The sequence below is a fragment of the Saccopteryx bilineata genome, chromosome 1 (genome assembly GCF_036850765.1).
Source record: "Saccopteryx bilineata isolate mSacBil1 chromosome 1, mSacBil1_pri_phased_curated, whole genome shotgun sequence".
NCBI classification, from domain to species: domain Eukaryota; kingdom Metazoa; phylum Chordata; class Mammalia; order Chiroptera; family Emballonuridae; genus Saccopteryx; species Saccopteryx bilineata.
Window position 1 is genome coordinate 343,915,575 of NC_089490.1, and position 16,472 is coordinate 343,932,046.

The window sequence follows — 16,472 nt, forward strand, 5'->3', positions numbered from 1 at the left end:
GTCCATACTTTTCTTCTAGGCTCTGGGGCTGCAGGCTGGGGCTTTGTCCCTGGGATTCAGGGTTCTCCCCTTCTCTGCTAAACTCACTTCCCGCCACGCGAGTCTCTCCCGGCTGCCGTTTGATCTGGGGAGCTGGGCAGCCCTCTCTGCATTTTTGCTTTTTCTACCAGTCTTAGTGTGGCTTCTTCAGTGTTCCTTGGTTGAAGAGTTCTCTTAGTTTAGTCCAAAGTTGGTTTTTCCAGATGATGGTTCTTAAAATTAGTTTGTAATCCACTTTGGTTCTGGGAGGTGGAAGTTGGTACATCTGCCTACTCCATCGCCATCTTGTCTCTAAATACCCTCTTTAGGTTCATCTTTAATGAGTCTCTCTATTCTTCTTGAACTTGTGTGACTTTTTCCTTAATCAAATTAGGGAAATTTTCAACTATGACCCCTTGTTTATTCTCTTCTCCTTTAGGTATCACTATGATGCAGACATTGTTTTGCTTGATGTTGTCACAGAGGTCTCTTAGAATTTCCTCAGCCTTTTTGAGTCTCTTTTCCTTTTGCTGCTATTTATCTTCTCCTCTAAATCACTGATTTGATCTTCTGCTTCATATAACCAGCTGTTGATTCCTTCTAGTGAAGTCTTAATTTCAGATATTGTATTCATCATTTCTGACTGGTTCTTTTTTATGGTTGTAATGTCCTTTTTTTTTTTTTTTTTTTTTTTTTTGCTTTCTTTCTGAAGCTGGAAACGGGGAGAGACAGTCAGACAGACTCCCGCATGCGCCCGACCGGGATCCACCCGGCACGCCCACCAGGGGCGACGCTCTGCCCACCAGGGGGCGATGCTCTGCCCCTCCGGGGCATCGCTCTGTGGTGACCAGAGCCACTCTAGCGCCTGGGGCAGAGGCCAAGGAGCCATCCCCAGCGCCCGGGCCATCTTTGCTCCAATGGAGCCTTGGCTGCAAGAGGGGAAGAGAGAGACAGAGAGGAAGGAGGGGGGGTGGGGGTGGTGAAGCAAATGGGCGCTTCTCCTGTGTGCCCTGGCCGGGAATCGAACCTGGGTCCCCCGCACACCAGGCCAATGCTCTACCTCTGAGCCAACCGGCCAGGGCATGATGTCCTTTTTAATGCTTACTATCTCTTTGTATAAGTTCTCATTGTGATCATCCATTCTTACTCTAAGATCCTTGAGCATCCTAACAACCATTATTTTAAACTCTGTGTCTAGTAGTTTGGTTGCTTCAATTTTATTTAATTCTTTTTCAGGGTATTTCTTTTGTTGATTCATTTGGGTCATATTTCTTTGTCTTCCCATTTTGTCTGTGTATTAGGTAGTTCTTCTCTGACTCCTATATTCATTGTGGCATTTTTGAGGAAGGCAAGCTTAATTATCTAACCTCCAGGCCTCCTGAGTTCCTTGCTCTATGAATGATTTTTGAGGGTTATGTTTACCCTACTGTTGTATGTGAGTCTTGAATGCTGTTGGTGCTTTCATGGGTAAAGTTAACCCTTCAGGCTAGCTGGCTGTAAGGGTCGACCTTGTGTATTAGATGCTGTGTAGTGTCTGTCCTATGAGATGTAGTTATTCTCAGCAGGGTCTAGTACCTGCTGGACTCCTTGTTTGGATGTGTCACTTGTATGGGTAGTTGAGTCTAGCATTGCTGCAGTCTGCCACTCAGTACTGGTTGTGTTGTTTCTGGGTCCTCTTGGGTGGATTTTGGGTATGGGTTGATGTCACACATAGTGTGTAACCCACTATGGGCTACCTGTCTGGAGCTCCCACTCTGTTCACTGTTTGTGTCTGAGTTATCTGTGCCTGAGTGTGTGTAGGAGGGGCTAACCTGTGTATAAGGATCAACTTCCTCTTGCTTGGAGCTAACAGCAGCTCCCTTAAAGGACCTAAGTCCCTTAATATTTGCCTCCACTTTTTAGCTGCTCCACCTCCTTGTCTTCCTGCAAAGTCTTCTTTAGAAAGACTGTAGAGTGAGCTCAGACTGACCTCACCTCACTAACTTCATCACAGGTTGCAAGCTTGGTGGGCTAGGGCAACTGAGGTCAGGATGACAACATTAGTAGGGCCCCTACTTGGTGGGTCTCTTGATCAGGGGCTCAGTACAGGGAATGTGACCCCCTTCTCCAGAGCCTAATTTCTCAGCCACTTGCTGGATACTCCAATCCTATTTCTCTTATATGAAGTGAACAGGAGGTTAAGGTTGGGTAGGGCCAACAGTCCCCTCTGCAAAAGTTCTTTCAGCTGAGGATCTCCAGTATCAGGGAGGAAGATTGAAAGAATATTCCACTGGGGATGATTGTGACCCCTCAGAAGGTGGCTAAGCCCCTTGACCAGTCCCAAGAATAGATTCTAAGAAACTCACACTTTGTATGTCTGTGCTCTAAGCCTCTCTCCCTTCCCTTTGTGGAACTTAGCCCAGTGGGGCAGGGTATCAGGGACTTGGGCTGACTCACTGTGAAGTTCTACCTTGTCCAATGCATGTGAGCTGCTGTGCATTTTTGACCACAGAAGGTGGAACATGCCTCAGCTAGGTTTGGTGCCTGATGAGCTCTCTGTTCAAATATGCTGCTAGTAAGGCTAGTTGGGTCCTTCTCTGTCTATAGTTGGCCACTGGAAGTGTTGGTTCTGGGTCTCTTAAGAAGGGAACCTGGTGCAGACCAGTGTAAGACACTGCCCATTACTGGCCCTCAGCAAGCTTTTTAGACCTACAAGAAATCCAGAGTTTTTGGCTGCCTCTGCTGGACTTAGGTACACATGGAAGGACCAAACAGCACACCTAGGCTGGCCTTTACCAGCACCAGGCTTGGGGGCAAGTCAGCAAAAGACCCAAGAGTCCCTGAGAACTGCCTTCTGCTGCCTTTGTCAGCTGACTGCTTTAAAAAATTCTCTGATAGAGTCTAGAGCCTGGGGCAGTTCAGACATCAGTAAAGGTCGTAGGTGCGGTTCCCACCCCAGGGCCCCAGGCATCAGTCTGTCCTGAAGTTTTTCACAGGCCTCAGTAGACTGTAACCACTAGGTGTCGGGTGTGAGTGGCCTCTGAGACCCAGAGATTTGGTGTACCCACACTTCTGACGGTTTCTACTGAATATCCCCTGGGACAGAAGCACCAGTCATCTTCTCGGGAAAGTTGGGGGGAAGCTCTGGCCTCAACACCAGACAATTGAGTTACTGTCACCCCCTGAGTCTTTTCCAGCCCCTTGCTTTCTGGCCAAAGTTGCTTACTTCTCATCAGGGCCCAGTCTCCATAGGGTGAGGCAAGAGAGAGTCCCAAGGGTGGGACAGTTGCATTCCCCCATGCTGATGCCGCACGGAGGGGCAAATGCAGTATTGGAGAATGATTCAGCACAGGGGTTCTGGTGGCTGTCCCCCACTGTGTCTCTCCCTATAGCCACCAATCTCTTACTCTCCTCACATAACTCTAGTCCTCTCAGCCCTCCCTCTACCACAGCCCAGAGTAAGTGGCTGTGAACAAGATTTTCTACATCAGCCCTATAAGAGGGTGCCTGCATCTCTGAGATCTCCTGTCCCTTTCTTAGACAGAAACCTCACCTATTTTCACTGCCAAATGCTATATGGACACCTCTTACAGGCTCTGGTGTTCTAAGCTAGATCACCCAGCCTGGGGTTAGGACCCACACCTCTCAGGGAAAGCATTCCCATAGCTGAGACATCCCTCTGACCCCACTCACTCCTGGAGCGGGGGCATCCCTTTTCACATCTCTGCCCTTCCTACTAGTCTCAATGTGGCTTCTGTGAATCCTTGCTATAGACTCCTCTTCATTTAGTCCTAAGTTGGTTTTTCCAAATGATTATTCTTCAATTTGCTTATAACTCCAGTTTGGTCCTGGGAGAAGGCAAGTGGAACATCCATCTGCCCACTCCGTTGTCATCTTGGATCTATCAAGTCCAACAAAATCTTAAATCTTGAAGCAAATTTCTGTTTTTCTGAGACTGAAGAAAACCCTTCATTATAGAGCTAAATTCAAATGTATAATATAGTTTAATTCAGCCTGCTATGATCTGTCTTCCAGACTAGCATAGGGATGTTATGTAATGTGATTGTTTCTTTTCTAAGAAAAATAAGAGAAAGAGCAGCTTGTTTAGGAGGTCAAGGGAAGGAGAAGAAATATGTATATAAAGGGTGAGAATGAGAATGAAGATAAAGTTGTATAGAGAAAAGAGATGATTTGAGCTAAGAAAATGTAAGTGGTGCTTGACTAGGCAGTGGCACAGTGGATAGAGCATCAGCCTGGGATGCTGAGGACCCAGGTTAGAAACCCCAAGGTTGCCGGCTTGAGTGTGAACTCACCAGTTCAAGCGCAAGGTCGCTGGCTTGAGCAAGGGGACACTGGCTCAGCTGAAGCCCCCACACACACACTGTCAAGGCACATATGAGAAAGCAATCAAGGTACAACTAAGATGCCACATTGAAGAACTGATGCTTCTCATCTTTCTCCTTTCCTATCTGTCTGTCCCTATCTCTGTCTCTCTCATTAAAAAAGAAAATGTGAATGGTTACTTCTTCCTTCAGAGACATCACCCACAGATAACCTACAATTGGTAAATGATGAGAAATGCAGCTATTAAATTTAATGTAGCCAGCACTTGATACTAACTGAGCTATCTATATCCTAGCCTTGTGTCAAAGGCTTGTGATGTGTTGTGATAGTTGGGTTTAAGAAGTGCAATATCAAAATAAAAGCTATGAGTCTTTTAAGCCCAGTGTGTAAAGATACACTCTGAGTTATAACTCAGTGGCACAACTAGAAAAAAAAAATTTAATGTGGCTAACACATGTATGGACTGATTTGTAAGATGAAGTGCAAAGACAAGCTGACAGTTCCTCCTGTGAGGGAGTTATACTCCAGTTGAAGCAGTAGAGAGTGAGGGAACTAAGTGAACTGTGCACTTTTCTAGGTACTGGACATGCTCCTAGACCCTGTACATATTTTATTATATTCAGTCTTCAAAATAACCTTGGGAAACACATGTGTACTCCTCCCCTCCCTTCCCTCACTTTATAGTTTGGGCAGTGAAGACTTTGGGAATTTAAATGGTTTTACCAAGGTTACACAGCAAGGAGCATATGAAGCCAGCATTTGAATCTGGTCTAAGACTTTCCAGTATGAGACACAATTACAGAGGCACAAAAATGGGCCATTGGAGTTTAACACCACCATCAAAGTCACTTTAGTTCAGGAATATTTAAGAAAGGCTTCAAGAAGGAGGTAGCATTTGGGCTGGACTTCGCAGGTTAAGGGTAGGATTTTAACAGGTGGATATGGCATAAAGGCAAATGAGTGATAGAACTGGGATTGAATCCAATTCGGTCTGAAGCCAAAGGCTATTTCTAGGACAGTGAGAGCAAATGTTGGAAGCCAGTGCAACTGAAGGGGGATTGTTTTTACCTTGAGTTATAGAAAAACAGGCTGAAAAGGAAGGTCAAGAAAGGAACATGAAGGTCTTTCTGTGCAAACACAACAAGTTCTTGGATATAGCCTACATCATTCCAAATACCATAATTACCTATGGAGATTACATTTAATTTCTCTCCTTGGTAACTCTTATCTTAGTACCAGTATTTCAGATGGCCTGGTAGGTTGAATGGAACAACACACAGGGAGGGCCAGATGTGGAGCTATGTAGCAGGAGAGTTGTAAAATGCTTCTAATAGAAGCCAATGCATTCTCTTTTGTATTTATTTTTTTAAGCTCAGACCATTTTATAATATGAAACCCTTATCAAATGCTGATAAAGAAGAAGCAAAAAGGCAAAGGATTCCAAAACTAAGAGATTTATTGAAAATTGCACACAAGGCGAAAAAATATGTGATGTTTGATCTTAATGCCCCTCCAGCAAAACATCCTTACAGAAATACATTTGTACGCAAAGTAGTAAACGTGATCCTTGACTCTAAAATTGAGCATCATCTGGTAAGTGTATCCCAGTATTTATGGTAGAGGTTGTGGGGTGGATAGCAAGTCCTAGGACTATAACAGTTCAACCTAGCCTACCTTATAGATCTTCCCTGGGATCCTTAAATATATATGCTCCCTGTAGAAATGGTGATTATTATTTATGCAGTTACATAAGTAACGTGGGTTACTTATGCAGTAGCAACCCAAGAATGACCCACCACTCATATTTATCTCAGTGGGGAAAACATTGAGGCTCTTTGCTATTCCAAACCAAATGTAATATCAGCACTCTGTTGAAAGGGAATGTGTGTGATGACTATATGATGTGACCTGCACCATCACCAATGCAGAGCTATTAGAAAGGGCCTGAAGAACACAAAGGCTTTGAAGACTTGGCTTCAATTAATGATGGATAAGCTGGTATGTACTTATTTGAACAGAGATTTATTCATCATATTTTTCAGAAGCATCTCTCTGCATTGGAATAGTCAGTCACTCCAAATCTCTTAAATTCTCTGAATATGAAAGAGTGCTGTGAGTGAAAAATGTGTCTTTTTTTTTACCAGTGGAACTATTTGCACAGATGTGTCACCATAGCATTCCCCATTGGCAGGAAATGAGCCCTCTCAAAGATGATATTTAGCATCATCAACCAGAGGAGAAATTTCTGATTCCCACCTTTCATCCTCACCTGCCAATCCATCATCCACTTCGGCTAGTGTGAGGCTCTCTGCACACAATGGGCCCTTGATCCATGATGTTATCTGAGAAAACTCAGCTGCAGAACAACCTTGGTGAAAGCCCCAGTATGAGAGTTTATTAGACAATATTAGGCCAAAGGCTAGAATCTCTCTCTGCTCCATATAGACTGTTAGCTGTGCTGGAATGGGGCTCCATCTAGTCTACGTGGGGCTATGTGTAACTAGATAGCTGATTATCCACTGAAAGATTTACTGTCTCTTCTTACAGATTTATTGGTTACAATCTTTTGATAGGAGATATGTCCAGGAGACAGCTCCTGGTTTTCAGCAAGTGGGCCGGTTATACACTATTGCACAACTTAGAAAAAATAACATCAGAATAATAAATGTTGACTACAAGAAGGTGTTCTACCATGGGTTGAAGTAAGTGTTTGACCACACCTCTCTTGGTATATATTCCTTTAATGCAGAAAATCTGCATTCTAACCAAGCTACTTAGCTTCCCTTCCCATCTCAGGATCTCTGTGTGTGCCCATCTTTTTGGAATCCCCTATTCTTTCCTTTTTGCCCTTCCTTCCTTCCCTTTCTTCCTCCCTCCCTCTACTAACAAACATTTATCAAGTATAGGCTGTGTCTCTGAACATAGTCTTCAGCCCCTTCTCCTTTGTGCTTCAGTTTCTCGTTCAACACGTGTTTTGTATGCTTTTGTTTTCATGTAAGGTGATCGCTGAAAGTCAGAGCTCAAAAAGGTGTTTATTTCCTGCTGCCATTACCAGATGGAGTGCAGTACCCCATAAATATCTTTGTGACCCAGATAGCCAGATTTCTAATAGGTGTAATTAAGAATATTACTAAAGCATATTTAAGAAACTTAAAACAGACAAGCATGAGAAGAAATCAGAAGTATTAACCACCATATTTATAAATATTATATATAATTAGATACAGTTTTAAGAGTTAAAAGTATCTGGGAATAAAATGGTCACTTTTTCAAACTTAACTGTTATTATTCACTGCTTAATTTAATTCATATCCCCTTTTTTTAATTTAAAAATATTTTTTTCAGATAATTCCAGAAGTTTCAGAGACAAAGTTTTCATTGGAGATATGCATATCCAAAATCTCATTGTGTTAATAAAAATCCCGTAGATAACTTTCTGCATTGTAAGCCATGAACTAAGCTGTGAGATGCACCTCTGTTTCTGTTTCTGCTTTTTCTGCCTCTTTGCCATGGATGGTTTAATATAAAATATGTCTGTTATTTAGCATTGGAAAATTATGTTTTGCCTTCATTTTCTAATTAGAAGATTTCTTTTTGCCAAACTATTCCTCTATTTTTAGGGTATTTCTATATTTTTAACTTTTTAAAAAGATAAAATGGCTCTAAGATGACTTGTTTTTCTTCTAATCACAATTTAGATTAATCTGAATAGCTTCTATTAACTGAGCCTTTATTATGTTCAAGTTCTATAGTTGGTAGACCACAGGCTCTTTTTTGAAGCCTGGCCTATTCATCAGCTAGGACTTTGGACAAATTTCTAATTGTCAGTTATCCCACTTGTAAATTGAAAATAACTATAACCTGATTGAATTGTTAAATTATTAAATGAGATTCTTTTTTTTTTTTTTACAAGCAGAAGTTTATTTAAAAAGTCAGAGAAGTAAAAGAAATGAGCCACCTGGGCTGCATGGGCTCAAGAAACAAATTACAGAGGCAAAAGAAGGGCCCTTGGAGTTTAGGAGAGGGAAAGCAAGGATGGGTATATGGGCCTGGAGGAGGTTAAGGCTCCCAGTGTGCTTCAGAGAGTGCGTGCTCTGGGGAAAGAAAGGGTGGAGAAAGGCCAGGGCATGCTCGAGAGAGCCTGGCTGGGTCCTTAGTCCTAAGGTCTTTTAAGGGTAGGTTAAATGAAATTATTCTTATGCACATAGCAAAATGCTGGACAAATGTAAGAACACAATAAAGGTTCGCTGCTTTTTAATCTTGATTATTTTTACATGCTGTACTCTGGAAGTTATCTTGATCTCCATTTTGCAAATGAGGAAATTTACCTCTATAGAGGAAAAGTTCAGAGAGGTTAGGTAATTCACCATAGTTAATACAGTTGGTCAGTAGGGGACCAAACTGAGTAAATATAGGTCTGATGGATTCCATAGTCCAAATTCTTTCATCACTGGGCCTTTAAATTTATTCCTTGGCCTTAGTTACATGGGCATAGTTTCAACTAGCATCAGAATTAAGGGGCGTTATTTTAAAGTCAAGCAGTTTAATTTAGCTCAGAACATATTTACTGAGCAGTGATATGTAGAGTGCACCATATTAGTTTTATGTGAAAAATCAGCATAAGCAAGTCATCATCTTTTTCTTTAACCCTTTTAGAAGTGAGCTTTTTTCATGCTCACTGACTCCTGAGAGTGAATTAAAAAAAAAAAATTAGTTCCAGTTTTATTAACTTAAAATCATGTTTGTTTGATAACCAATTTATGGAAACAAGAACATGCATTTGCCTTTTTTTAATGTTACCTTACACATTGTTAAAATAAAAATGTGTCGATGGTCAGGAGACACAAGGATATACATGAATGTTCCTACTACTCAAAAGTTAAGGAAACCATATACTCTAGTAAGAAGAAGGGCTTTTTCTATATAGTTGTACTACAAAGATGATCCTAATAAATTCATGAGCCAGACTTTATATCAACTCATTCCCTTCAAAGGCCACTACATTTTGAGAAATCAAGCAGTTACACCTTTAGTTATTTGTAAAAATGTTTATGACTAGAATGTTCATGATTACAATCACATTTTCAATACAGTCTCTATGATCAATGCTCATTTCCTCCTGTTCCTCAGACCACTGTCACATGATATTGTGACATTGCCATTTTGATAGATTGCTTTAAATGCATTATTTTAATCAAAATTATATTAACATAACAATGCCCTCTGTTTTATTTCTGATGTGGGACTTTTTTAAATTCTTTGAAAACTTTTAACTTTAAAAACTAATTTATTAAGGTGATATCCACATAAAATTAACCATTTTAAAGTGAACAATTCAGTGGCATTTAGTACATTCACAGTGTTGTACAGCCATCACCTGTAGTTCTGATACATTTTAATATTGGAACTTTTTATTTTTCCTCTTCTTGAACAGTCTTGGAAGGGGATTATAAATTTTATTTATCATTTTAAAACAGCAAATTTTGACTTTGTTAGTTTTTATTTTGCATGTTTGTTTTCCTGTTTATTAATTTCTACTCTTACCTTTATTATTATCTCTCATTGATTTACTCTAGGGTTAATTTGCTTTTCTTTTATTAGCTAGCTTCTTTACCTAGGTAGAAAATTAAGTGATTGATTTTAAATCTTCTATTCTAATGTAAACACTTAAAGCTGTAAATTTTTCATGTAAACATTGCTTTAGTTGCATCCCACAAATAATTTTGATATATTCATTATTATCCAATTTAAAATATTTACAATTTTCACTTTACTCATAGATTATTTAGAAGTGTATTGACTTTTTTTAAATTTGAGGTTTCTCAGCTACCATAGTGCTATTTATTTCTGACTTAAATCCATTGTAAAGAGAGAACAAATCTGTATAATTTCACTACTTTTGAATGCATTTATATTATGGCCTACTCTATCATTTATCTTGCTGAACTCCCATGTCTACTTAATGTGCTCCTTTTAGTTGCTGGGTGTAGTATTCTGTAAATGTCAGTTAGATTAAGTTGGTTGATAGTCTTTTCAAACATTTCATAGTTAATTTTTCCATTTTTTTTCACTATTAAGTTAACACAAGGGATTAGGTTACAGATCAAACTGACAGATATCAGAGAACTTACCTACTATCAATCTTTATTAGTAATTTCAAAAATAAGTGGGCAATCAAGTGACTCATACAAAGCAGGGAGAAAGCAGGTACATTGATTCCAGCTCTGCAGATATTAAAAGTGAACTCACAAATGATAAGAAGGTAAAACATCCTTATTGATGATATGGAGAAAGTTTAGTGGTCTGGATAGAAGATCAAACCAGTCACGACAGTCCCTTAAACCAGTGGTCCCAACCTCTTTTGGACCACGGACCGGTTTAATGTCAGAAAATATTTTCACAGACTGGCCTTTAGGGTGGGACGGATAAATGTATCACGTGACAGAGACAAGCGTCAAGAGTGAGTCTTAGATGGATGTAACACAGGGAATCTGGTCATTTTTTAAAAATAAAACATCGTTCAGACTTAAATATAAATAAAACAGAAATAATGTAAGTTATTTATTCTTTCTCTGTGGACCAGTAACAAATGGCCCACGGACCAGTACCGGTCCACGGCCTGGGGGTTGGGGACCACTGCCTTAAACCATGCCTAACCCAGAGCAAGGACCTAACTATATTTAATTCTGTGAAGGCTGAGAAAGGCAAGAAATCTGCAGAAGCAAAGTTTGAAGCTAGTAGAGGTTCATTCATAAGGCTTAAGGAAAGAAACCATCTCCATAACATAAAAGTGAAGGTAAAGCAGCAAATGCTGATGTGGAAGCTACAGAAAGTTATCTGAAGATCGAACCAAAATGATGAATGAAGGTGGCTACACTAAAGAGCAGATTTTCACTGTAGATGAAATAGCTTTATGTTGGAATAAAATGCCATCTTGGATTTTTACAGCTAGAGAGGAGAAATCAATGCCTGGTCTCAAAGTTTCAAAGGACAGACTGACCTTGCTAGGGGCTAATACAGCTGGTGACTTTAAGTTGACGCCAATGCACATTTACCATTCTGAAAATTGTATGGCCCTTAAGAATTATGCTAAACCTGTCCTTCCTGCACCCTATAAATGAAACAACAAAGTCTGGATAACAGCACATCGTTTTACAGCATGATTTACTGAGTATTTTAAGCCTACTGTTAAGATTGTCTCCGGAAATAAAAGATATCTTTCAAAATATTACTGCTCAGGCCGTGGTTGGTTGGCTCAGTGGTAGAGCGTTGGCCCAGCATGTGAACATCCCAGGTTTGATTCCCAGTCAGGGCACACAGGAGAAGTGACCATCTGCTTCTCCTCTTTCTTTCTCTATTTCTCCCACCTCTCTTTTTCTCTATTTTCCCTCCCTCAGCCCGGTCTCAATAAGTTTGAGCGCATCAGCCCTGGGCACTGAGGATGGCTCCATGGAGCCTCTACGCCAGGCACTAAAAATAGCTCAGTTGTGAGCATGGCCTTAGATGGGCAAAGCATTGGCCCCAGATGGGGGTTGCCGGGTGGATCCTGGTTGAGACTCATGAGGAATCTGTCTCTCTATCTCCTCTCCTTTCACTTACAAAGAAGAGAGAAAAAAAAAGAAAATATTACTGTTTATTGACAATGTATCTTTTCACCCCAAGAGCTCAGATGGAGATGTACAATGAAATTAATGTTGTTTTTATGCCTACTAACACAACATTTATTCTCTTTTTTTTTTTTACCTTTTTTTTTAAATTTTATTTTTTTAATGGGGTGACATCAATAAATCAGGATACATATATTCAAAGATAACAAGTCCAGGTTATCTTGTCGTTCAATTATGTTGCATACCCATCACCCAAAGTCAGATTGTCCTCTGACACCTTCTATCTTGTTTTCTTTGTGCCCCTCCCCCTGCCCCTTTCCCTCTCCCATTTCCCCCTCCCCCCCCTAACCACCACACTCTTATCAATGTCTCTTAGTTTCACTTTTATGTCCCACCTACGTATGGAATAATGCAGTTCCTGGTTTTTTCTGATTTACTTATTTCGCTTCGTATCATGTTATCAAGATCCCACCATTTTGCTGTAAATGATCTGATGTCATCATTTCTTATGGCTGAGTAGTATTTCATAGTGTATATGTGCCACATCTTCTTTATCCAGTCATCTATTGACAGGCTTTTTGGTTGTTTCCATGTCCTGGCCACTGTGAACAATGCTGCAATAAACATGGGGCTGCATGTGTCTTTACGTATCAATGTTTCTGAGTTTTTGGGGTATATACCCAGTAGAGGGATTGCTGGGTCATAAGGTAGTTCTATTTTCAGTTTTTTGAGGAACCACCATACTTTCTTCCATAATGGTTGTACTAATTTACATTCCCACCAACAGTGTATGAGGGTTCCTTTTTCTCCACAGCCTCTCCAACATTTGCTATTACCTGTCTTGCTAATAATAGCTAATCGAACAGGTGTGAGGTGGTATCTCATTGCCGTTTTGATTTGCATTTCTCTAATAGCTAAAGAAGATGAGCATCTTTTCATATATCTGTTGGCCATTTGTATTTCTTCCTGGGAGAAGTGTCTGTTCATATCCTCTTCCCATTTTTTTATTGGATTGTTTGTTTGTTTGTTGTTGAGTTTTATGAGTTCTTTGTATATTTTGGATATTAGGCCCTTATCTGAACTGTTGTTTGAAAATATCATTTCCCATTTAGTTGGCTTTCTGTTTATTTTGTTATCAGTTTCTCTTGCTGAGCAAAAACTTCTTAGTCTGATGTAGTCCCATTCATTAATTTTTGCCTTCACTTCTCTTGCCTGTGGAGTCAAATTCATAAAATGCTCTTTAAAACCCAGGTCCATGAGTTGAGTACCTATGTCTTCTTCTATGTACTTAATTGTTTCAGGTCTTATGTTTAGATCTTTGATCCATTTTGAGTTAATTTTTGTACAGGGGGACAAACTGTAGTCCAGTTTCATTCTTTTGCATGTGGCTTTCCAGTTTTCCCAGCACCATTTATTGAAGAGGCTTTCTTTTCTCCATTGTGTGTTGTTGGCCCCTTTACTATATATATGTGGTTTTATTTCTGGACTTTCTATTCTGTTCCATTGGTCTGGTATTTTTCTGCCAATACCATGCTGTTTTGATTGTCATGGCCCTATAATATAGTTTGAAGTCAGGTATTGTAATGCCCCCAGCTTCATTCTTTTTCTTTAGGATTGCTTTGGCTATTCGGGGTTTTTTATAGTTCAATATAACTCTGATGATTTTTTGCTCTATTTCTTTAAAAAATGTCATTGGAATTTTGATGGGAATTGCATTAAATTTGTATATTGCTTTTGGTAATATAGCCATCTTGATTATATTTATTCTTCCTAACCAAGAACAAGGTATATTCTTCCATCTCATTATATCTTTTTCGATTTCCCTTAACAATGGTTTATAGTTTTCATTATATAAGTCCTTTACATTCTTTGTTATGTTTATTCCTAAGTATTTTATTTTTTTTGTTGCAATCGTGAAGGGGATGATTCTTTTGAGTTCGTTCTCAATTGTTTCATTGTTGGCATATAGAAAAGCTATTGACTTCTGTATGTTAATTTTGTATCCTGCGACCTTACTGTATTGGCTTATTGTTTCTAGTAGTCTTTTTGTGGATTCTTTGGGGTTTTCGATGTATAGGATCATATCATCTGCAAAAAGTGATACCTTTACTTCTTCTTTTCTGATATGGATGCCTTTTATTTCTTTGTCTTGTCTGATTGCTCTGGCTAGAACCTCTAGTACCACATTAAATAAGAGTGAAGGGGGATGACGTCAGAGTAATGGCGGAGTAGGAAGCGATACCGATAAATCTCCCCCAAAACTCAACAAGATCTTCAACCAGAAACAGAAAAACCTATACTTGGAGCTTCCAGATTCTTCGCAATACACCCAAAGGTATGATTGAGTGAAAAATTGGCTAAATATATAACCAAACCCCGAAGGAAATAGGGAGTAAGAAATGCTCCGCCTTCCTCACTAACCTAAACAGGGCGGCTTTCTCTGGTAACTGTGAATATAGAAACTGAGGCGGGCAAAGGGGGTGAATAGATCCAGGCCCCCGCAGCAAAAACGGCCGAACCAGGCTGTGGCTCAGAGATCCAAGCCGAGGAAAATCTGATCCTGTGGCAACCCGGGCAATACAAGCTAACACTCGCGCCAAACCCAAACAAAGAAAGACAAGCGGAGCGGCCATTTTACCTTGTCTCCTGGTCAGTGCGCAGTTAGTGGAAGAGAGATTTCTTCCTAAGCCGCGGAAGTGGGTGCCCGTGTTGCCCCACGGAGAGGCAGGGTCAGAGGCCTTTCTGTGGGCTGAGGGCAGAGTCTCTGGGCAGCCCCAGCACCCTGGGAAAGCCACGCACGGGAGGGAGTGAGAACTAATCCCAACGGTGGAGATTTTCCGTGCTGGAGGCTGTTTCACTCAGAGGGAACCACGGCCGGCCTCATATCCTGGTTTGCGCGCGCAGATAAGGAGTGAGCGATTCCTCCGAGTGCCTCGGCAGTGCGCGCCTGTGTTATCACAGAGAGGGGCAGAGTCAGGGGCCTTTGTGTGGGCCAAAGCGGAATCTCGGGCCGCCCCAGCGCCTTGCAAAAGCCGCACACGGGGACGGAGCGAGACTCAATTCCAACGCTGCAACTTTTCCCTGCGGTTGGGGGTTTCACTCAGAGCGTGAGACTGCTGGCCGGATATCCTGGTTGCAGACAGTGAGTGAGAGTTTCCTCCAAGCGCCCCGGAAGTGGGCGCCCGCTTGTGTTACCGGATAGAGTGGCAGAGCCAGAGGTCTTCGAGTGGGCAGAAAGCCCGCCTGATTATGCTAGCAGCTCTGACTGACTGAGCCTTACCCAGAGCCCTGTGCTGAGTGGAAATAGAGTGGGGAGTTGCCAGCAATTTGAGCCTCTTACTATCCAGGCAGAGGCAGCAGCAACCCCATACCTGGACTATCAGGCTACTAATTGAGGAAGGAAAGACTAGGAGAAAGGCTCCAGGAACACGGACTCTCTCACTGTCGGAGCCTATAAATGCTAATGAGCCTCGACTCCCAACGAGAATAAAGCACAATACATGACATTGCCATAGAGACTTATCAACTGCAAACCTCTACCTGAGCGTGCCAAAGGGGCAGAACCCGGGGTACAGAGTCACCGACCAGGAAGAGGGAGAGAAAAGAAAAAGCAAGAAGATAACCTCTCAAAATCAAGAATAATATGCAGACTTTATAACCTATCCCATTTTATTATATTTGTTCGTTTGTTTCTCTTATCTTCATTCTTGAGACTTTTTTTTCCTCCTCCAATTTGGCCGATTAACTCTCTACCGGTCTTACTCTCTCCTCTCCTGGAACTACACTACCCATAAGTGTTACATCTCCCATTATCTTTTCTCTTCTCTTCCTTTCTCTCTATGAGGGTTGCACTCCAAAACCCTTAACTCTCTCTCTCTCTCTCCTTTCTTTTTTCTTCTTTTAGTGGTTCCCTCTTTTTTTCTCTCTCTCTCTTTCTTTTCTCCCTCTATATTAGTTTCTTCCTTTCTCCTTTACATCTCCTCTCATTCAAACCTCAATAACAAACAAATTATCTTATCTGGGACTCAAACCTATGTTTGTGGCATTTTGGGGGGTTTTTACTTCACCTTTTTAACTCACTAGCAGTGCTCCCATCCCTGGCTCTCCATATTATCTAGTTCTTGTTCCACTAAATACAATAGTAAGTTTTTAATTTGTCCCCCCATTTTTTCCATTTTCCTCTTATTCCTCTCATCATAACTCTTAGAAAACCAACACCTAAAAGCAAATCATTTTATTCTTGACCCAAATTTTTTCCTTATTTGCTTTTTGTGGGTCCATACGCTCTTTATTTTTCCTTTTTTTTTTTTTCTTTCTCTCTTTTTTGCCCCTTTATTACTTTTCCCCAATTCAGGCCCTCCATCACAGGCATTGTTTGTTATAACTCACAGTCCACCACAAGATTTTCTCAAGAAAGAGGGGAGAGGAGAGGAGAGGAAAAAAAGAGAGGGGGAATAATTTCCTTTTTTAAAAAACTTTTATTTTATTTTATTTTTCTCTATTTCATTATTAACTTTTTTAAAA

At 40.8% G+C, this 16,472-nt stretch overlaps 1 protein-coding gene and 1 non-coding gene across 2 annotated transcripts in view; both read left to right on the plus strand.

The window, feature by feature from the left end:
• GDPD4 (glycerophosphodiester phosphodiesterase domain containing 4) overlaps window positions 1–16,472 on the plus strand; it is a 137,097-nt gene that overhangs the window by 89,732 nt on the left and 30,893 nt on the right. Inside the window, exons 11-12 of the mRNA XM_066249654.1 lie at window positions 5,713–5,934; window positions 6,889–7,043. Of these exons, the coding sequence (XP_066105751.1) occupies window positions 5,713–5,934; window positions 6,889–7,043 (377 nt within the window). The remainder of the gene's footprint in view (window positions 1–5,712; window positions 5,935–6,888; window positions 7,044–16,472) is intronic.
• LOC136321284 (small Cajal body-specific RNA 1) lies at window positions 4,601–4,766 on the plus strand. Its single transcript, XR_010728553.1, has one exon. It is a non-coding gene; the product is annotated as a small Cajal body-specific RNA 1 (non-coding RNA).